Consider the following 21,559-nt stretch of genomic DNA (forward strand, 5'->3'; position numbering starts at 1 on the left):
CTTATAATGTCCAAAATATGTCTTAGTCATACTTTGGATATATTATGTAAAACAGAATCTATTATTGAAATTAACCACCTGCTTCTTCTTAGGTTTTTTTAAATGTGGCTACTAGGGAATTGTGAATTACACGTGGGCCCTGCATCATACTGTACTGGACGTACTGCGCCGGGGGCGCCACATCTCAGCCCCGAAACGATGCACATCAATTGCAAAGTGAAGGTGCCCTTGTCGCACACGCGGCCGCGGTTGACTGTGTGTGCCCTGGACGTGGCACTCGGTGCATCGGGCCCGCAGATCACGGGGGGAACCAGCAAGGACACCAGTTCGAAGAAAGTCAATGGTTACTAGAGGACCTCAGGAAAATGTCGGGAGTTTCTAATACTTTTTGCAAAAACGATAGTCATGACTAAGCCACAGAAGTCGGACAGAAAAAGCATGTCTCATCACACGTCGAAAAGCAGCCGCCGACACGGCGAACTCGGAGAACTTGCAGAATCGGTGCAGGGTGGAACCGGTGAGCGGAGCCTCACTAACGGCAGAGACATCAAATCTCCACGTCGTAGTTTTACTTTTAAAGGCAAAATCCCAATTCAACTGTGTTTCGTTATTTACTGTGAAGTTTACTTTCTTTTTTTTAAAAGGTTTTTAATAAAGATTTTATTTATTTATTATCAGAGGGGAAAGGAGGGAGAAAGAGAGGGAGAGAAACATCAGTGTGTGGTTGCCTCTCACACGCTCTCCACCTGGGGACCTGGCCCACAACCCAGGCAGGTGCCCTGACTGGGAATCGAACCAGCGACCCTTTGGTTCACAGGCCTGCGCTCAGTCCACTGAGCCACACCAGCCAGGTGAAGTTTACTTTGTGATTTTAAGTACATGCAGAAACATGCAAAATGTTTAGGTGGCTGGTCAATAAAAGGGAAAAACGTATCTATTTACATATACAGGGCGGGGCAAAAGCAGGTTGACAGTTACTCATGTGGAAAATAATACAATTAATAAACAACAACACAAGAATGAAGCCTGTGTTTCGTGTCCTCACAACCGTAAGTCTACTTCTGCCCCACCCTGTGTATCTTAAATGTTCTACTTCAGCTTCAAACACAAATAACAAGGTTTTGTGTGGGCGTTTGGGGATTTTTACCCAGTATTTGGCTGAGGGGCTTGGTCTTTGAATGTGAGTTCACTATGAAGAGGCCCGTGTACCTTTCTCACAAATCCTGTCTACAATTTCCACATCCAGTTTTTTCTTTTTAAGCAAAGTGAAAAGTGGTAAGACATCTGCAAAGTAACTTCTCATAGATTTAAACGCTTTTTTTCTCATCTTTAACACTCATCATTCCCACAACAAATTCGACAGGCTTTTCTCAGTGTCTCGTGCTCACTCCTTCTCAGCATTTAACTCAGTGTTCATTGGAACAACTTTCTTTTTGCACTCACAGGCTCATGTTTTACTAATTTAGTAACCAATTTAATAGAATTTCATCAAATTCCTGTAGGACAGTATGATCGGCGTAACCAGGTTTGGGAACAACTATAGCGGAGCCTCCTGGGGCCCTAACTCACCCGGTGGGAGGACAGGGGTTGGGGGGCCACGAGCCTTCATCCCTCTGCTGGTCTGAGCCGCACCAGGAATGCAGGTGTCTGTTCCCGGATGGGCCAGCTGAGCAGAAGCTGCTTCAGAAACTTTCTACTATGATGTCACCTTGTCAGGGCCAGTTATCCCACAGATGACAAGAATCCCCGACTTCGAACATCTGGGAAGTTTGGTGCCTGGAAAGAGTGTAGGGAAACCAAGCCCCAGCCCCAGCTGCCCTGCACGTGTGAGCCTGACAGAACACCAGCTTTTGAGGGCTGCGTGCTCACTCTTCATGCTTCCTGATGACGTGGGTCTCCCTGAGGCATGAACACACGCACAGGAGGGATCTCGATAAATACCCACTAATAAAAACATTTGTAGATGGAAACGTTGTATTTGTTTAATTCTTTAAGGATGGAAAACAACGAAAACTATCCTCAGAGAAGAAGCAAACTCGTTGCATGTGCTGAGTAGGTGTTTGATGAATATATGTCGAGGCACCGGTTAAAGTTTCTGCCAGGGCCTATTACATCTGTTCACGCTGAAGGCGGGGGCGTTCCTGTACAGTGAGGAAATGCACCCACGTTAAACTGGATCCTCCGAATGAATGTGCACAGGAACTGAAGTGTGGCGGGCAATTCCCAGAAGCACTCTGGGGAAGCAGCCATCTGGAAACCCTGGCGTGATGGCTTTGGACTTGTCACGGCATCGATGAAGTCACTGCAGTGTTTGTATCAGAGAGGATGGAAGTAAGGGGCTTGGAAACGATGCCTGGAGTTTTCAGTGGACATGCAACCTTCGAAGGGACACCGGCCTCCTCTATGTCATTAAAAATATCAGATGAAGGTAGTTTGACATGCGGCTTTCTGAAGGCATGTGAAGCAGGAGCTAGAAACCCACCGGGGGCGGGGGGGGGGGGCGCGGGGGGTTTGGAGCAAGACGGACCGTGGTAGCAACTGTGTCAGTTGGTCTCCCAAGCAGACTGTGTTAACACACTGCAGAGGAAGAGCACCCTTCAGTCAAGCACATCCTTTGATTATATTTCTCTTTAAAAAAAAAATCAGTTTTCCAGTGTATATAGATGCATAATGACAACCCAAATATTTACCCAAAAGATTAAGGAGAAAATGACTCAAAGCACTAAAAATGAAGCGAAAGCCCAGCATAGAGGCGTGTCCATGGCGGGGCTGGTGGACGGGGAAGCCAGAGAACCTGGCTCCTGGGAAGTGTGGCCTTGGGAACCCCCATCACTTGGTCCCGTTTTCATCGCTACGGATAAATAAGGTGGCAAAAGGAAATGTCTTGCTGGAACCGCTTTTGCTTTGCTACTCTGGCCAAACTTCAGAATTTTGAAAGGCTAAAGGCATCCATCTCCTTTTCTCGGTTACAGATGCCTGAGTGTGGGCGCAAGTGTAAGGGGTTTTCGATTTAAGCAGGAAAGAGCAAAGTATCATTTTCAACCTCAGGATTGCTGGGTGTGGCCATCCGGGAAGACCCGGGAAAGCGCTCGGCTACCAGGAGAAAAGCGCGTGATTACAGCCTGCACATGCACTTGCAATTTTAACAGATTCACCTTTCAAAATTTGTTCCGTTGGATGTAACTACCTAAAAGTATCTTCTGGCAGATGTAGAATACTCAGAATAGGAAGCTAGTATGAAATCGGGGCAGGTGTAAAAATCCCTCGGGCACCCCCGTCCTTCCCCCGGTGAGGAGCTGCCATTCGACTTGATCCCAAGAAATCCGAGGGTGATTCTGTGGTCAGTTCGGACTCTTGTGTGAATACAAGAAGGGGGCCAAGACAGCGCGACCCTCTCTGCTCCGGAGGGACCCCGCCTCCACGTCTCCGTGTTTCCGCAGTAAGTCCGGGATCGCTGCTGCGTTGGCGGCTCCACGCGCCCAGAGAAGGTCGAAAACCGTAACCACCACAGAAATGTTCGTTTTCACTGCGCAGCACCTCGTGGCCCCGCCCCAGGGGCTGGAGCACACGCCCGCGTGGTGGGGCGGGGCGCAGCGACGTGCAGGACCGGGCGTCGGCTGGGGGTGGGGGGCAGACCTGGCCCCGGGGCCCGGGGGCACCTGCTGGCTTGACGTCGTCCCGCCCCACACGCGCTGCGGGCGGCCCTGCGCCCCCGGCGCAGGTGTCTCTCCAGCCGGGCGCGGGGTCGGGGTCCCAAATCCGTGACTTCAGCTTGGGAACAGCAGATGCGGACACTGGGATGTTTTAAACGTGACGAGAGTCAGGAAACAGCGGAGTCGGAACGCTTTGAAAAACACCACTTTCTTTGGTCCGCAGCCGCGCATCTGCAGGACCTTGGGCGGCTTCCGGCGGGGCGGGTGTAGGGTTGGTGTGCGCCCGTTCCCCAACGCCCGGGGCAGATGACAAATGTGGACACTGCCGCCGGCGTCCCCTCCGCGCACCGCACGCTGGAGTCTGAGCGGCAGCGCGGCAGCAGCGGCCCCTCCAGCCGCCGGGACCACCTGGCGGCGGCGCGCACGGCGGACCTCCACCTGCGGCCCGTCCTCCAGATCCCGGTGTCCGCGCCCCCGACCCCTGTTACCCCGTCGCCCCGGCCCCGGTGTTCCCGTCTCCCCGATCCCGGTGCCCTGGACTCCGGTATTCCAGTTTCCGGGACCCCAGCGTGCCCGTGCCCCGGCCCCGCGACCCCGGCGTCCCGCCCCGGCGCGCGCGCGCGCGTGCCCAGGCCGGGCGGCCGCGCTCCCGCCCTTGCGCAGGCGGCCTACGCGCCCCGCCCCCCGGACGCCCCGCCCCTCGTTGGCTCCCCGCCCCCGCCCCGCCCTCCGCCCCGCGGACGCGGCCGCGACAGAAAATGGCGGCGGCGGCGGGGAGTCGCGCGTCGTCGTCGGGACTCGCGGGCGCGGAGGCAGGCGGAGGGTCCCTGCAGGCGGGCGGGGGCCGCGAGCGGGCGGACTGGCGGCGGCGGCAGCTGCGCAAAGTGCGGAGCGTGGAGCTGGACGCGCCGCCCGCGCCGCCGTCCCCGTCCCGGTCCCCGTCCCCGTCGCCCGAGCCCGCGGGCGGCAGCGCCGCGCAGCCGGTGCTGGAGCCGCCGCCCCCCGGAGCCGCGAGCCGCGCCGGCGCCCACGCCCCCGAGCCGACGGACCGCGGCGACCCGAGCGGCGCGGGGACCGAGCCCGCGGAGCCGCCTCCTGCAGCCGCCGGGTGAGCAGCGGGCGGGACGGGGGCGCGGGCGCGGGGCGCGGGGCAATCCGCCCGCGGGGACCCGGGGCTCACGATTGTTCGCAGCCGTGACAGGCGCGCCCGGGGCCGGGGGCACCGCTGCGGGGCTCCCCCACCGGGCCTCGCGGGCGGCGCGGGGGCGCCTGTCACGGCGCGGGGCCGCCCCCGTCCGGGACGCGGCCGCACCGCGGGGCCCCCGGGGACTGCGGGCTGCGTGGGGCGCAGGGCAGCCGGCCCGCAGCCTCCCCGGCGCAGCCGCTGGGGCCGCGTGGGCCGAGCGCCGGGGCCGGCACCTGCGGGGCTCGCCGGACGCCCTGGAGGCGGCCGGGCCGCCCTGGGGCTGCGCGGTCGGCGCGGGTGCGCGGGGCCCCGCCTGGAGGGCGGTCGGAGCGGCTGGAGCCGCGGGTTCCGGACGTCGACGCCGAGAGCGGCCAGGACCGGCCGCAGGACGCGTCTTTGGTTGCGGTTAGTTTTCTAAAGTGAGTTGGCACTTCTTTGGAACTCGATCGTTTACTTGTTTAAACCGGTGTACTACTGGGAGGTTGCCCCCCCCAACGAAAGAATCCCTAAAAAGCAGGGTTTCCACGCGCGGGGGCAGCGTGCAGGGGACGGGACGCTCGTGGCCGGTGGTTCCGTGCGCTCCCGCGCGCCTTCCCGCTCCGGGGCGGCGGCGCCCCAAGCAGCCGCTGCTGCCGAGGAGCCGCAGGTAGCGGCGGGGACCCCGCGCTGGGAAGGTGAGCTGCGCGCGTTCTCGTGAGACCAGCTCTGCGGGCGCGGGCGGGACCGGCGAGCGCCGGCGCCTGGCGGCCGGAACGGGCCGCGGCCGGGCGGAAAGGACGCCGCGTGCGGAGCCAGGGGTCTCACGCGGAGGCCGGTAAACCCGGGACTGAGCCCGCCTCCCGCGTTTGGTTTTTGCAGTCGGACCCCCGGGCCTCCCCCCACTTGGTCCGGGCGCGTTATCGCGTAATCGCGCTGAAAAGCGAGGCCCACTGGCCCGGACGCTGGCTGGTTCGCCCCAGTGTCGCACCGGAGGATCGTGTTGATGGTGAAAGGTGTGTTCTCCGTCTTCTGAAATACAGCGAGACCCCCTCCCCGTTTCCTCGTCAGCGGGGTTGAAGTTCGTTTGAATCTGTTGGTGTAAACACTTTTATTATCAGCTGTTCAGTAAAGTCTCCGCCGAACTCCGCATTTGGGTTTCCTGACAGTGGTTCGTGCTCGCAGGAGGGAAATGTAACAGATTCTGAACTATTTTTGTTTCAGCAGCAGCAGGGGCCTGGGGACCCTTCTGTCTGGAGAGAGTGCTGTGGTGTTTTATTTCAGACCTGCCTTCCGTTTTTAATCTTTGGATGTAGACATTGAAAGTGTGGGCGATACATTTTTGAAGTGCAAGTTAGAGAAATAAAAGTCGTTACACAAGTAGAAGACGCTGAGTCTGTCCCTCCCCTTCAGGGTCGTAACTGCCATCAGCGAAAGCTCGCCCTGTAAGTGGCGCCCAAGGGTTTGGGATTTTTCCCTACGTCGCAGAATTAGGGGCTTTTTCTTCCTATTTTCTGTGTTTGAAGAGAAATTACAGTGTTACTCTCCGTTGGACAGGCTCTTGTGAGTTTGGTAGATATAATTACTCCATCCTATTTTTGTAACTTACAAAAACCCCAACTGTCAATTTGCTGGCCCCACGAAAGAACAAGGTACGCCGTCCTGGTTGGTGCTGGGTTTTGTTTGAAACCGAAGCTGTTCCCTGGGCTGCTTCTCCACCTCCTGCAGCACTCAGCTCTCACTTCCTGTTCGAAGCTGTGAGGCTAAAAATAATTCGTAGTGATTTTTTTTTTAAACTAGAGGTATAGGAACATTATTATCTAAAAATACATTTCTAAAAAAATAACTTGGTGATTTTATAAAACAATTGGAGATAGCTACATAAGTTAGTCTTACATGAATTTGTAAGTTTTGTAGCTAGGAGTTATCTCGAGTTCTATTTTAAGTCAGGTAAGAGAATTAATGCATTCTTCAAAGATTAACCTTATTAAATACAATTCTGAAAGAGAAATATGAGGGCTGGAATCATTGCCAGCTCCTGTTTTCTTTCCGTATCTGATTTTGGCACGGGCGCCTGGTTACCCAGCATTCCTTAGCGTGAGGATTCTGTGATCCGCAGTGGCTGCGTTTTGCGAGGTGCAGAAAGCAGGAAGTGGCCCTCTTCGTGGTCTTCTTGTCTCCTCTCACACCTCAGGCAAATGTTGCATGTTTTAGGAACGGTCACTGGCTTGTTGACTTGAAGATTGCAAAATATGAAAAGAAAGGCGTGTTCTCTGCTCTCAGCGGGAGCGCAGGAGCCAGCTGCAGCCTGCCTGGGCTGTGCGACCAGCCCCGGGCTGGCCCTGAGCATTCCAGAGGCTGCGCAGGGTGGCCAGGCAGTTCACAGTTCACGGCCGGACTCCCCTGGGGGGCCAGCGTTCACAGCGCTCCGAGTTAGAAAGCACAACCTTTGCGTCTTGTAACCCGTTTTCCTGGGTGAAAAGGCAGTTCTCTGTGCGGGAGGCAGCAGAAGAATGGGGCACGTGGGGGAGTCTCGCCGCAGGGCTGCGCCTGTAACCTGGGGTGTAACCTGCTTGTGTCCCACGGCCGAGTCTGTCCCAAGACCCAGTGGCCTCCCCTGGCCCGGACACTGAATCCGAAGTGGCAGCCGCTCCATGGCGGGACGAGCACTGTGAGCAAGGACCCGGGCTGTCTTTCAGGACACCTCAGGGCCATTTCAAACTGGGAGAAGCAGTCAGGGACACACGGGAAGCACGTGGGGCCTTGCTGGGCCGTGACACTCGCCCGTGCTGCCCTCCCTGCCGGACAAGGGTCTTCGCTGTGCTGACACGTGTTTGGGGACCTTCTGCACGGTCACCCTCTTTGCCTTCCACGTGCGTCACCACCCCGGCACCCTCCAGGGCACTGTCTTTGCTGCTTTTGGGAGGTGGACACTCACTGGCGATGCTGAAGCCTGTTGTTCCCCAACCAGGAGACAGCTGGGGGTCAGCCTCATGTCCAGCCGGTGGCACGGCCTGTTCCCTGCCTGTTCCCTGCCGATGGGTGGATTTTAAGGAGGAAGTGGCTCTGGGCTAGGCAGGTGGGTTTCTGTCCAGTGCCCTCACCAGCGCGTCCCGTCCTGCTGTGCAGGTCTCACCCAGCTTCTGTCACCTGGCCTCCTGCACAGGACACAGGCAAACCGCTGAGGGTGCCGCGCCCTTGTGTCAGGCGAGGAGAGGGATCGTGAGTGTTGACTGTTGCGTGGATTTCTTGATTTGTGCTGTACTAAATCGTAAGCAGAGGAAAATGAAGAAGCTGATCGTACCCATCACACAGGGAGAGAAAGGGCCCCGGGAGCTGGCCCTGCCCCTTAGTCCCTGCTCCAGATCTCACTCTCCTGGCACCAGGAGCCTCCAACCAGGCGGTCCTGGGCGCCCAGCCTGTGTCTGGGCGCCTGCAGCATGGCACCCGGGAAGTGCAGTGATGCAGGGGGACGCCCAGGTCTGGCACGAGGGCTCCGGGTGGGCGCACGCTGGTGTGCGGTGAGACGGGCGCCTCTCTGACTTCGGAAGGAGGAGCTGGCCTCCCCTGAGGGCTTGAGGGCGGTAGCTCCATGCCTCTGCTCGTGCCGTGGTCTGCTCCTGTCCTCTCCCTGCTCCCAGCCCCTCTCCTTTTTCTCAGGACAGATACATGTTGCAGGTTTTCCATTTCCATGGTAATAAAAAATGGAATCTCAATACAGATTATTTTCAAACTATTTCTGCGTGTCCTCTTAAGTTGGCAGGAACATATGACACTGCAAGTTCAGGTGTGAAGTTTTTCTTTCTTGAAAGAGAAAATAAAAATGGGGACAGAGGGAGCAAGGAGCCCTGTCTCTCCAATGGTGGTTTGAAAATGCAGCCTTTCCTGTTGGAAACAGCAGCTCTCTGGTTAAGCAAACAACGTAAGGAAAAGTGAGGTGCACTCTGGGGTGGAAGGCGGTCCGGCGGGAGGACAGCCATGTCCTCACGTGCTCCGTGGCCCTCCCGGGGGTCCGCTGTGTTCGGGGCAGAGCAGGTCCGGTGCTGTTCCTGACCGAGGCCTTTGAGGCGCCCGTCTGGTCGGTTGGGTTTACCCGGTTAAGATGTTGTCATGAGTCCAGGACTCTTCAGTTCTTAAGGCCCAGCAAACACATTTTCCTGAAAGTGCAGTCTGTCACCTGGAAATCATTACTGAGCCCGCCAGCCCTCCCTGGGGCCCCCACCGGGCTGGGGTGAGGGGTTAACTCCGCTGATGGCAGGTCAGCATAACAAGTGTGTGCACGGCGTGGAGGCTGGACGCAGGGCAGTCGGTAGGTGGAGGCCTTACTCCTCACTGCAGAGATGTGACCACTACCTGTCTTTTGAGCCCAGATAACCATTTCGCCGTTGTATTATCAGGTGATCTTCCGGCTGGTCTTGCCGCTTTCTGAGTAATAACTACCAGTTGCTAACAGACAAGGAAGTCTGTCTTACTCTGTTACCACCCAGTCTAGTGTCTGGCACCCATGAGTGTTATTAGGTGCTCGTGAATACCGGGGTGGGTTAATTTTTCTGAAGGTGGTTATTTTAAAATCAGTGTATCAGAGATTGCAATAACTTACTGTGATGTGATTTTAATTGTGGTCTGGCTTAAGGTAGGGTTTGAAGGCAAAAACCGTTTCTTAGGAGGCTTTGTACATTGCATGATATTTAGTGGCAGTAGTTGGTATTTAACAAACAGGTTGGTAGTTTTGACTAATTCTACATAATATAAGACTTAACTAGTTTAGTAACCAAGTGTATTACAAAGTAACTGGAGCCGTGCTCACACAGTCAGATATTGATAACATCGCGTTGCTGTATTGGGAAGCACGTGGTCGTTGGGGCTGATGGGTAAGCGCTCCCGACTTTGCTGACCTGACAGCTTGTCCTGGCAGGCTTGCCGGCCACCCTGTCCTGGAGGCCGGTCCCAGGGCTCCTTCCTGTCTCCTCCACCCCCACGCCAGTCTCATCAGTGCCTTTAGATCCATTACTGACCATTCCCAAGTGACTGCGGAGGTCATTTTTCCGGCCAAGACCCTCTCAGAAATGCAGATCCCTCCCCGTCTACATGGCACACCCGCAGTGAGACCCCTGAGACCAGGTCCGGGTCCTCTCCACCATGTCCCCCTCCACCATGTGCCACCAGGATGCCCCTCACTCACGAGATGGCCAGGCCAGGACCTGAGAATTATCTCAAGACCTTGGTGCATCCGGCGCCTCCTCGGAGTCTGGTGGCCTGGCCTGTCAGTAGCCCCGTGAGGGCTGCTGTGTAGTCTGCCAACCCCTCCCTCCCCGCCCCTTGCTTTGTCCCTTCCAATCTGTTCTCCATATTATGTGGCCAGCGTGATCATTTAAAAATGTAAACCTGATTTTAGCCATTTTCCTCTGGAAAGAGAAACTTAATTTATTTTTTAAAAATTAATGAATTTAAGTGGTTTAATTTAATTTAAAAATTCCCAGCTGCTTTCCCTGTGGGTAAAGACTGGAGAGTCGGTGCCATGCCTGGGGGAGTCCCTGCACGGTCCGCCCACCTGCCCTGCGCCTGCGCTTACTGACCCCACCGCCCGACGCCCTGCAGAGCTGCCTCCTTTCGCTTCCAGGACTCAGCCCAGCACTGCCTGCCACAGGGCCTCTGCACACGCCTGCACCCTCTGGCCAGAACACCCCCCGTCAGCGGGTCATCGTTCAGATCTTAGCTCACGGACATGATTTTATTGTGTGGTTCGTTATCTCGTTCATGCCTCTCCCAGAAGACCAAGACCTGGGTGGAGTCTGTGGCTGGGGAGGGACCCAGCGTCCAGCAGAAGGCCTGGCACAGCGTAGCCCTCAGTAAGCGCTTGCTGAATGAGTGGACGAGGGCACTAGTAACACGGCACGTCCAACCCGGTGGGTCGGCTGTCCTTCCACTGCGGTCAGACACAGCTGAGGACGCGGCTGAGGAGGGGCTGACGGGCAGAAGCCCGGACAGTCGGTGTTTCCAGGTGCCGCTTGAGGTAGAGCCGCCGGGAGGTGTCTGGCCCGCAGACATGCCTGGTGCTCTGGCAGGGGACAGCCCTGCTGGCCTGGAGGAGACAGCTGCGCTGTGCGGTGGCCTGTGCGCAGTGCTGCGCTCCTAGGGAGTTGGCAGTGTGTGCGCACGCGTGAGCAAGTGCTCACACACAGACGTGCTGCCTTAGTGCACGGTGACAGATCCTTTTCCCACCTGCTCAGAGTGTGTGCACTTGAGATGCCACCTTTGGAATTCTTGTCCTAACAACTGTCCTTCATCTAATGCGTATTAACTATTGGCAACAGTGCAACTTGGGTTAAGTGGAAGTTCACATTTGCATTATAGAGAAGATTTGCTAGGTGAGTACTGTATGAGATTTCAGGAACCTTGAGGAGCCAAAACCCAGGTAACTGGACACGTTTCCAGGTTTACTGGTGGTAACCGAACCCCACGGCCTCCCGTATCTGGAGCACGCTTCACCCTCTGAAGTAAGGGAAGAAGACACAGCCGCCAAAGGGGCTGCAACTAAATCTGTGCTTTGAAGTTCTTTGGTTTTACACGGAGACGAGCTCCAAGGGCACTCACTCCGGACTCGCTGGCACTTATTGGAGATGTTATTCTTGCAGCCTTAACCACGTGGCCTCCCCAACAGGCAGCAATTACAAGCAGCCAATGAGAAGGGCTGTCAGTGTGAGCGGGAGATGGGTCTCCTGTGGGAAGCCAGCGGGGGGTGGGGGGGGGGTTGTGGGGGGGGGGCCTCGGCACTTCATTCGAGAACCTACACAGCCCCTCAGATTACGATTGGTCACTTGGCAGCACTTTCCAGCGTTGCCTTTGGGGCACTGGTTTCCTCATTTGTGACGTGAGTTGACTTACGATTTTTTTACAGTGGCGACGGGGGCTCCTTATTGCTCCTATTGTTTCTCCCTCATGGAAAGGCAGTCAGAAAGCGGAATGTTCAGGGGGACTCCATGCGACACAGCTGCAGGGAGTGTGTGACCCCTAACGCGGGGGGGGGGGGGGGGGGGGAGTGTCTGCATCACCTGGGGGGGTCCGTCCCTCAGTCTCGCAGCACTGAGCAAACGGGCGTCTGTAGGCTCGGGCGAGACTGGGGGAGCTGGTGGGAAGTGCTGTGCGGACTTTGTCAGGAGATGGGTTGTGCCGTATTTATCAGCCGTTTTATACACTGCAGTTCTTTAAAATACTTACTAATGAATCGCCGCCAGCACACTGACTTTTCTCCCGGGTAGACTGCACGGGTTGGGCAGTAGAGGTCAGCTTTGCAACACCGACCAGGCCTGTGGAGTCCTGCAGGGCTTCTGGTTCGATGAGATGCCACTTGTGAAAGCATTTTAATGTCTTCGTGTTCTCAGATGGTAAGTGTTTTGAAAGACGTTTCTCATTCAGAGTAATGGGCTGCATCTGTCATTTATTTTCCAGATTCCTACTGGTGTTTGTAACTGTCCTTGGGCAAGGAGTCAGATTGTTTCCACTGAGCCTTAGGTTTTGAAAGCTGTGGCAGATTAACGTGGATGTCAGTATTTCTGAAAAAGCTTTAGTGTTTTAATCTAAATTCATTTTGAATTTTGAAAATGGATTCCGACTGTTCTGGTACAGTGGTCCCTCCAGGCAGCTACACAAAGTCCTCGTGATGTGTCTGGGATTCAGGATTTACACAGCACGGTTAGACTTCATTGGTAAAATGTCAGTCCATTCTTCCGAAAGCAGCAGAACAGCTATTTTAAAAATCGGCGTCTCTGCCATCCAACCAGAAGGGCTGTCCTGTGCAGCCCGCCGCTTTCAGGTGACAGAGAGCCATCCCTCGCTGGCTGCATTGGGTCCCAGCATGGGGGTGTCGCGTCGACGGGTTCCTCGCTTTGGTCGCTTCCACTGTGGCTTCTTGGTCAGGCACTGCCTCTGCACACGCACGGTCGTGCGCCCTGTGTCTGGTTCTGTGACGTGAGTGTTCAGAGGCAGGGCCGCTGAGTCAGAGGACATGTGCCTGCAGAAACCAGTCCTCTAGCTGGTCCGCGGCGGCCCCCAGGGTATGACAGGCTGGGGGCCCCACTCCCGCACCCCGGACAGCGTCAGCCCTGTGCCTGCCCGGCTGGTGGATAAAGGGTGGTTTCATTCTCCTGCTGCCTAGCTCTTTGGATCGTACAGCCTGCGTGCCGACAACCCCAGGCCTCTGTTGCACGTCCCCTCTCGCCCGTGGCAGGGAAGCACTCGTGTTCTCCTGCTGTTAGTGTGCACGTCTTGTCTGTGGCTCAGGTGGCTCCGCGCCGGCCCGCTGTGGCGGTCAGCATCCTCCACTTCTGTGTCGCAGCTCAGGGGTATCAGTTACGGCTTCCTCGCTCACGCCTTTGGTGTCAGGCCCTTTAGAAAGGCACAGGTGCAGAGACTGCGCTTCCACCACCGGTAGAGTGAATGGGAAAGTCACAGGTTCTCGGCTGTGAGAGGACTGAGTGCTAGTGACACTCGGGAGCCGGTGCCTGGTGAGTGGGAGGCTCCACCGAGTGGGGATGGCTGCCGTTGCTTCCTGCTGCAGAGCTGCACACACGTCATCAGTGTTTCCTGTGGTGCTTTCGGAGGTTTTAAAACAAAACTCCAGCCTTGGCCCCATCTGAAGTGTCAGGGTGGCCCGGGGCTCTGGCTCTGTTTCTTCCAGAGGACCGGCCCGGTGCGCCAGCAGTTGGTTAAAAGTTTATCTCAAGCAACCTTTTCAAATACTTGGAAGTTTCCAAATACGTTACTTTCAGAGTTTCTTTCTTACTTGTGCACCATGGGCTGAACCCCCAAGCAGCCACATTAGAAGCAGGGCCCTGACCGGAGAGCAGAGGCCGTGCAAGGAGCTCGTTGCGTGAGTGAGTCCCCGACTCGCTCTGACAGGTGGTTGGCACCTTGAGTGTCGGGGCTGCAGCAACAGCCCTGCACACAGCTGCCCGCAGATCGGCTTCTCCGGCAGGGTCAGCCACGGGCACTTCCGCCAGTCCTGCCTGCAGACCAGCCCCCAGACCAGCCTTTGGTGCCCTTGGTCCTCCCTGCCCCCCTCCCCCACCTCCCCGCTGCCTTCTCAGCTTCCGCATCACTCAGCCTCCCCTTATGCCGTTGCCACCTCCCTGCTGGCCTCGGAATCCACCCCCCAGCTGCCAGCCCATGGTCAGGCCACGTCCCCTCGTCCAGTGCCTGCACAGCCTCCTGGGAGCAGCCTCCTGCTCCTGGACATGTCTTCCGTCCTCTCTCTGCGCCGCTGCTAGCGTGTCTGGTGTGGTGCAGGCCTGACCTTGTGCAGACCGGGCACCGCCCTGGTGACCAGCAGCTGGCCCCATCCCTGCCAGAGCACCCAGCCCCCCCATCGTTCGGGGCCCTCACCTCACCCCTCTTTGTCTCAAAGTGCTGAATGCCATTCCTCTCTGGATGCTCATTTTGCCTCCACTGTGAGGCCTGTTTCCATGGGGTCCTGCTCCCTTTGCAATAGAGAGTTGCTGCTCATCTGCGAAACGCAGACATGGCCGTTCGCAGAAGCCAACCTGCCCTGTGCGTGCTGAGCTCTGGTTACACTGCCCCAGCAGCCGACTTCAATTTGCCCCTTTGCAGTTTTTCCTCTGTCATCACTTAATGCAGTTACATCGTGCTAAACAACAGTGTGGACCAAGAGTTTTTGTGAAGTGCACCTCAGTGTGAGCTGAATCAGGTTTCCCCCTTCGTCTGTGTTAACATTTCAGGGGTGCAGTCTTAGGGAAGTATTTAGGCACCAAGCAATGTGTGGCTGTCATCTAGGATAATCCGGGGCCTTCTCAACTCCGAGAAAGGTGTGCTCCGGCTGCAGGCCCAGAGCTTGACTGTGGCCTGGGCATGCCCATCACAGGGTTTGTATCGGCTGCCTGGTTCCCATGGGCAAGGCCCCAGGGAGCTGGCAGTCCAGACACTGCAGACTCGAGGCCCTTTCCCACCTCTGTCCCCTTGGGTGTATGGACGCCTGCCTCAGGGCTGTTGCCCCTGTCTGCAGGGCCCACACCAGCCCCGGGACCCAGCAGGGAGCTGGGACCTAATTGTGAATGCTGGGAGGATGACGAGGTAATAGTCCACCAATGACAGGGCGGTGCTGGCCTCAGCTGGTCGAGACCTTGGGGATGTTTCCTGGGAAGCACTGAGGAATGCGGGAGGCGACAGGTAAAAGGTCCCAGGTAAAGGTCCCCGCGGCAAGTTTCGTGGCCTCCGGGCAGGGCAAGGACTGTGTGGGGAGCTCACAGGCCGGGGAGGGAGGAAGGGAGGGAGGGCAGCCGGTGTGATCTTGAGAAGGGCAGGTGAGGCTCAGGGAGCTCCCTCCGGTGCAGGCAGGGTGCAGACAGGCCGGAACCTGAACCTGGCCAGGACGAGATTCCCGGCTCAGGTTGCAGGACATGCAGCACTTTCTGCCTCCTTAGCACGCCTACTGGCCGGTCCCCAGAGCTCTGACTTAAGGCAGAATAAAGTTCTTTGTCGCCTGCCAGGTAACCACCGAGCGCTGGGAAGTGGGTCAGGAGGCCCAGCGCAGGAGCTGCGTCAGGGCTGGTGCGTGTCAGCCTGGGCCGCGGGGCTGGGGCTGGGGCTGGGCTCCTGCGTGTGCAGCAGCCCCAGCCGGCGTGGGCGGGGGTCACGGCCTGGCAGAGGCCTTGGTCTGCCTCCCTGGTGCCACCCGTGGTCCTGGTGCCGCCCAGCTGCACCCGAGACAGCAGCATGGTGCCGTTTTTGGCCTGGGCCCACCGTGTCAGACCTGCCAGCCACTGCCTTCACCTGGCTGACCCGCACGGGGTGGGGGTGGGGTGGGTAGTGTGGGTGATGAGATGGGACAGTGAAGCTCGGTTCTCAGCCCGGAAACACACTCTGTGAATAGTCACCTGCGCTGGTTGTGCTGCCAGCTCCTCTGAAGACCAGCTGCTCCCTCCTCTGACGGCGACGAGGAGGCTCACAGTTACCGTCCTGGTTCCTGTTAGGTCAGCAAAGGCGGTTTGCGCAGGGTGGGTGTTGTCGTCAGGAGAGCACCTTGTTTTCCCCCATTATTCTGAAATTACTGCCACAGCAGCAGAGGGCTGCGCCTGTCAGCCCTATGCAGTGTGGACCGCGAGTCACCAGCAGTGCGCAGACCAGGGTCCGGTCGCCCCGCGAGGGCCTCCCACCTCTGGGAGAAGCAGAGGTGGCTCTGACAGTGTCTGCATTCCCTTCATCCTCCAGCGACTTCCCAAACTTCACCTGAAAATTGTTTCTTAGTTGTAATTACCAAAACAATTTAGGTTTTTTTTGAACATGTAAATTTGTGATATTTTAAACCTGGGTACCAACTGTAAGGAAAATACAAATGAAGAGCAGTGAAGGCTCAGGAAAGAGAGAAACCGTATTTGTTAACTGACATTCAATGCTGAGAACGCATTTTATTTTTTAAAAAACACGTAACTGCTGGCAGAATAGTATTTTGCAAAGTGGAGAAAATAAGTCAGGGCAAAGTAGTGAGCATGTTTGTGTTTAGTAAACATACTTAGAGAGCAGTTTTAAAAATAACTTCAAGTCTAATTTTTGGTCACTGTACCATTAAACACTATCCTTCCTTCCTCAATGTCAATTGTATAGGGCAGGGACCTTCCACAGGGATAACCTCTAATGAGCAGAACAGTCCTTTGACTTTTCCTCTTGTTTGTAACCACTTTTTCATAAGTACAGGTGACTTGTTGACTTTGTTACACATTGCTATGTACACAGTGTATACATAACTAGTGATAGTTACATTGTTTCCTAATTGTGAAACTTTGTTATACAATATATAATGTATACATGAAGTGCACATTGTTTAGTGACACTCAGTTATATTGTTTCCTAATTGTTAAACTTCAGGCTTAATTATATTGGGGGGTTCTTTTCACATAATTTGGACAGTTAGCAATTACTGGAAAGTGTGAATTTCACTTTCCTTTTTTTTTCTTTTTAATCTAGTAACTTGGGGCTCAAGTTCTAGAAAGTTTTGACTTTGAAGTAGTGTTGGAATAAGACTTTTTAAACTGATTTAGTCGTGGAATTGGACACCATGAAGCATGTTCATACAAAACTCTAGCTGGTCCCTCTTCATACACCGAACTGAAGCTACACGTAATTCCTTGCTGCTCGCGGGGACTCCCAGCCGTACTGACTGCTAGTCTTAGGCTCCTGGTGGTGACGAGGCCTGGCCCCTCCTGCCTCCCTTGGCACCAGGCATGTACCAGGCACAGCCCTCGCTCTGATTGCTGGGACCGGTTATTCAGCTCCTTGGGAGCACTTCCTACATTCTTAATTTCCAGATGGGGCTGGTAAGAAACAGCAAAGTCCTTTCCTTCTTGGTTGCTCCAACCTACTGTGACTGTCCTAACTGGCTGTCAGCTCAACAAAATACAGCAGCTAGGCTGTCGTTTGCACCATGCAGACTGAAGTCATCTGTGGTTTTCCAGGTAGCCAGCAGGACGTCCCCTCTGCTTGAGGGGGGTGTGCCTGCGGTGTTTTAAATAGTGAAGGCCCAGGAGAGCAGAGCTGTCCCTTTGAGGGCTCAGGTCCAGAAAGGCAGTTTGGTGTCAAAGAGAAGAGATTTATGTGCGGGGACTTCTTGCTTTCTCTTCTGCCTCTTCCTTCCTGGGTCAGATTTTGGTGATAAGATATGAAACCATTCGGTCTGAAGTCAGCTTATCTCTAAGTGCAGCAACTTGCTAAAGAAATGTGTCAGAATTACACTGTGTCGTGCAACGTGCTCTCCTTGTCGAAGGCCCCCCAGATGCTGATGTCACGGACTTTGATTTCTGAAAACCAATTAGTAGAACTTGGCTTATCTAAGTAGAGCATGTGGTTGACCATACACTGAGCCAAATGAAATTGTTTTTGTCTCTTTCTCACCACCCCCCACCACACTCACACATAGCCACACCCAGCCATGCACTCACATACACAGTCACACACTCACACTCATGCACCTTCACACGTCATACACATTCACAGCCAGTCATGCACTCACATGTATAGTCACACACACACACACACACACACACACATCCCTTGCTAACCTCCTGTCTTTGCCCCCGGCCGCTGTTGCAGGGCATGCAGCGAGCCTCTCCCACAGGGCGGGTCTGTGCTGCGGGAGCGAGGACCCCGCCCTCCTCAGCTCTTCGTTAGAAACAGAGTTCGTCTCAGCGATCACATATCGAGCACTTACTGACAGGGTTGTGTTGGCGAAGGGGGGTGGGGAGGCAGGGACCGGACCCTTGCTTCCCTCCCAGGCTGCCTCTCTTCCTCATGCTGCGGAGCTGCCTGTGCCCACAGGAGGTCACTTCCTGTGTGTGTGTGGCCCAGGGGCCACCTCTTATGTTGGCCAAAGCCAGTCAGTCACAACAGCCAGTGTGCTCACTGGGCCAGAGGACTGGCAGGCCCCAGGCTGGAACCCAGCTCTCCTGGATGCTTGGCCCTCCCCCCTCCCACAGGTGGGAGGCGTGGGAACCTGCCCAGGATGGAAGGCACCTCCCCAGCTAGGCGGAGGGCAGTGAGCCCCAGCAGAGCCCGGGCCTTCTGTTTGCCTCCCAGCTCACCCTGTGTCCCAGGGCCACCTTCTGGGGACAGCTGGATAGCCACTGGCACTTCCCACCGATGGCTTGTTCCCACTTCCTGTCGGTCTGAGTTAAAGCACAGTTCTGACATGAGCGCACTCTCTGTCCGTGTGTTTCGGTTGCTGGCCAAGCCCGTGGGCCGACATGCAGGGCAGGGCTTTGCCTGACGAGCTCCAGGATACCCATTCTCTTACTGGCGTGTGTTCTCCCAGGTCCCACAAGGTAATGGGCGCCCGGCCGCCAGCGGAGCTCCGTAGGTCCCTTCTGTAACTCTGGGAGCCTGGTGGCCCTGGGAGTTCAGGCGTCTCGTGGCCCTGCCCCTGCCCAGCAAACGCAGGCACTTTCGGGGGTTTAGCAGAGGGAGGCCACACAGGTGACACCGAAGTTTCCTTCCTGGCCAGAGGAGGGTCGTTGCCCCTCATGGCGTCTCCGACAGCCCATCCGTCATTTTGCTTTCCTAGATCACAACAGGAACATGTTTGCTGTCCCCGTTGTCCTGCGCAGCATGTGTGCGGCTCTCGGGGACCCACTGGGGACTGCAGGGCACATTTGCTGATATCGTGTCCCTGGACAAGGTGCTGAGGGGCCACCAGGCCATTCGGCTCCGGGTCTCCTGCTGGCTGTGGACTGTGGGTAGCTTGGTTCACAGGAAGCTCCCGCCAGAGACAGAGGGGTTCTGCTGGGAACTGGTGGTGCCCCCTGCACCCTGGCTGGGAGGACGGTCACAGCTGGTGTGGGCGGTGGGCAGAAAGATGGAGAGAGAGACACTTAACATGTGACTCCACACCCCCAAAGTCAGGAATGACTCAGTGCCAGTCTGGTAAGTGGCTTTGTTTCATTTTATTTACATACAGCTTGTAAGAAAGTAACCTGTGGAAAGCTCCATGTGCTCAGTGCTCCATTTTACCAGTTGATAAGAGACCTACCTTCGCTGGGGGCCGCCTGGGCCACTCAGAATGGCCACAGTTGCTGGGACTGGGCTGTGACTGAATGGGAAGTCCTGTGGGCACTGAACTCCTTGGCCCTCAGGCCCAGGTTCACCGCAGCGCCCTTTCGAGGCTGGTGGGGGGTTCCAGCCACCCCTCCCTCTGAGGGGTAGGGTTTCCCGAGAGAGCCAGGCCGTCCAGGGGGGCTGAGGAGGAATTTGTCCAAGGAGGAGGTGGCCCACAGCAGTGCCCCCGGGCTGGAGTGCCAGGCGGCAGGCTGGTTTCCACACCAGGGGTTTTCGGGGGTGATGCCGTCTGAGCCCAGGGCTCCCTTAATGGGTGTCAGGTGCCCTGGAGAAGCCGGAGGAGCAGGGCGTGGGGAAGGGGAGCCCAGGATGGGCTAAGCAGAGAAGTGGGCGGTTGGGTTGCTTTGTTTCAAGGCAAGAAGGGGGTGGATGCTCAGGGGCTGAAAGCTGGAGGAAGTGGAGGGTGAGTCCTTAAGGTGGTGGCTGCTCTTCTGAAACGCTGATCTCCCCCTGGAGGAGGAGGCTCCACCGAGGGAGTGCAGACGCCAGTTCCCGTGGCTACTCGGCACATAGATAGCCATTTTCTCCACGCCCCAGCGATCGTAGCTTGCGCTGCCACAAAACATTCATTCAACAACTGACATGGGGTGGGCGTGTGCCAGCGGGACAGCGACCAAGGTCAACACAAATCCCCAGTCTCATGGCTGACCTTACTTAACTCGTGTGGATTTTGCATTTTAGTCCCGTTGGCATTTCTAGTGCGGAACTGTCATGTGCCCGCTCCCAAATCTTGGAGGGAGCGCGGCATTCTGGAATAGATGCTCTGGCTCCAAAGGCACCCCCCCACCTCTGCTGTGTCCGTCCCCCCCCACCCCACTGGGCAAGTCCAAGCCCAAGGTGCCTGGGCCTGGGCTCCCAGCCCCTCCTGCCTGCCCCAGCTTGTCCCTGGTCTCCCTGCTGTGGGCGTGGCCTCCTGGCGTCCGCCTCTCCCTTCCCAGGGTTCCCCCTACGCTCTCTCCATGGACCTCAGGAAGAGCGACCGGCAGGAGCAGAGATAGGGCCGTGGACACAGGAAAGGCTGTTTCTGCCACAGTCTGGGCTTGACGCCCTGACGGGCTCTGACCGCACCCAAGGTGCTGGAGACGTAACCTCTGCAAGGCTGTCCCCAGCTCTTCTCTCCTGCCTCGGTTTTCTAGAACTAGAGGTAGAGCCTCGGGGAAGCTCATTTACATCTTCGAGGCCTTCCTATCCCAGGCCTGCTCACAGCGCAGTGTGTGTGTGCAGACCGGACGTGCCAGAGTCGGGACCGTGAGACACCAGCTCTGTCCCCTGCTCTGCTCATCACGTGCTCCCCAAGCTCCTCCCAGGACACAGGACAGAAGTCACAGCAGAGCACGAGGCTTTTAGAGCTGCTTGCTGGGTGGGGTTGGGGTGGCTGAGGGCAGCGTCTCTGACAGTTTCTCCCAGGAAGGGGGTAACCCTGGGGCCTGAGTGGGGAGGTGGGGGCTGAAATGTACTAGGACCCAGAGACAGGCCCTGGGAGAACTGGGCGGGCTGTACTGTTGCGTTGTTTTATTGCTTTGCTCCTTCTGTGTGCTCGGTAAACTCACGTCTGTTTCCACTTTTCAACTCAGAGGTTTTCAGGTTAGTGTCAGCCAGAAGCATGATGAATCGAGGCAGAGTTATTTTAGGTAAGAAGAGTATTCACATGCCTAATTATGAAAAAGAGTGGCTGTCATGTTTTAAAACAGAAGTAACATGATAATATAATTTATAGATTTAAAGTAGTCACTTGCCTCATTTCCATTCATATTATTCTTTTATAAGTGAATTCATTAAAATTAGACATGGTGATGATGAATATCTTTTGAAGCGTCTGCCAGGCTAAGTCATAAGTCAAAACCTGCCAGTTTAAAGGAAATTCAATTTGGTTCTGAATCGTAGCTTTCGGTTCAGTGAGAAGAACCTGACGTGTGTGCCGGCGGAGCCCCGCTGTCGCTCAGGTGCACGGACGGTGGGTCGGGTGGTAGTTGGGACGGGATGTCAGGCTGATGCCCGACATCTCTTTCAGTGGGTAGCAGGCAGGTGGCCGCTGCGCTGTCAGAGGGCATCTGTGCCCCATAACCGTCGCTCAGAGGACACAGAGACTGGAGCCCGAGCCGGTGCCTCCCAGGCCCCACCCGCCCAT

The 21,559-nt window shown here is 56.2% G+C and overlaps 1 protein-coding gene across 1 annotated transcript in view; it reads left to right on the forward strand.

Moving 5' to 3' along the window:
• Positions 1 to 4,397: 4,397 nt before the first annotated feature.
• Positions 4,398 to 21,559, forward strand: part of MAP3K1 (mitogen-activated protein kinase kinase kinase 1) — a 63,775-nt gene continuing 46,613 nt past the window's right edge. Inside the window, exon 1 of the mRNA XM_053914934.1 lies at positions 4,398 to 4,761. Within this exon, the coding sequence (XP_053770909.1) occupies positions 4,412 to 4,761 (350 nt within the window). The 5' untranslated portion in view covers positions 4,398 to 4,411. The remainder of the gene's footprint in view (positions 4,762 to 21,559) is intronic.

Source organism: Desmodus rotundus, chromosome 1 (genome assembly GCF_022682495.2).
Source record: "Desmodus rotundus isolate HL8 chromosome 1, HLdesRot8A.1, whole genome shotgun sequence".
In the NCBI taxonomy this organism is placed as follows: domain Eukaryota; kingdom Metazoa; phylum Chordata; class Mammalia; order Chiroptera; family Phyllostomidae; genus Desmodus; species Desmodus rotundus.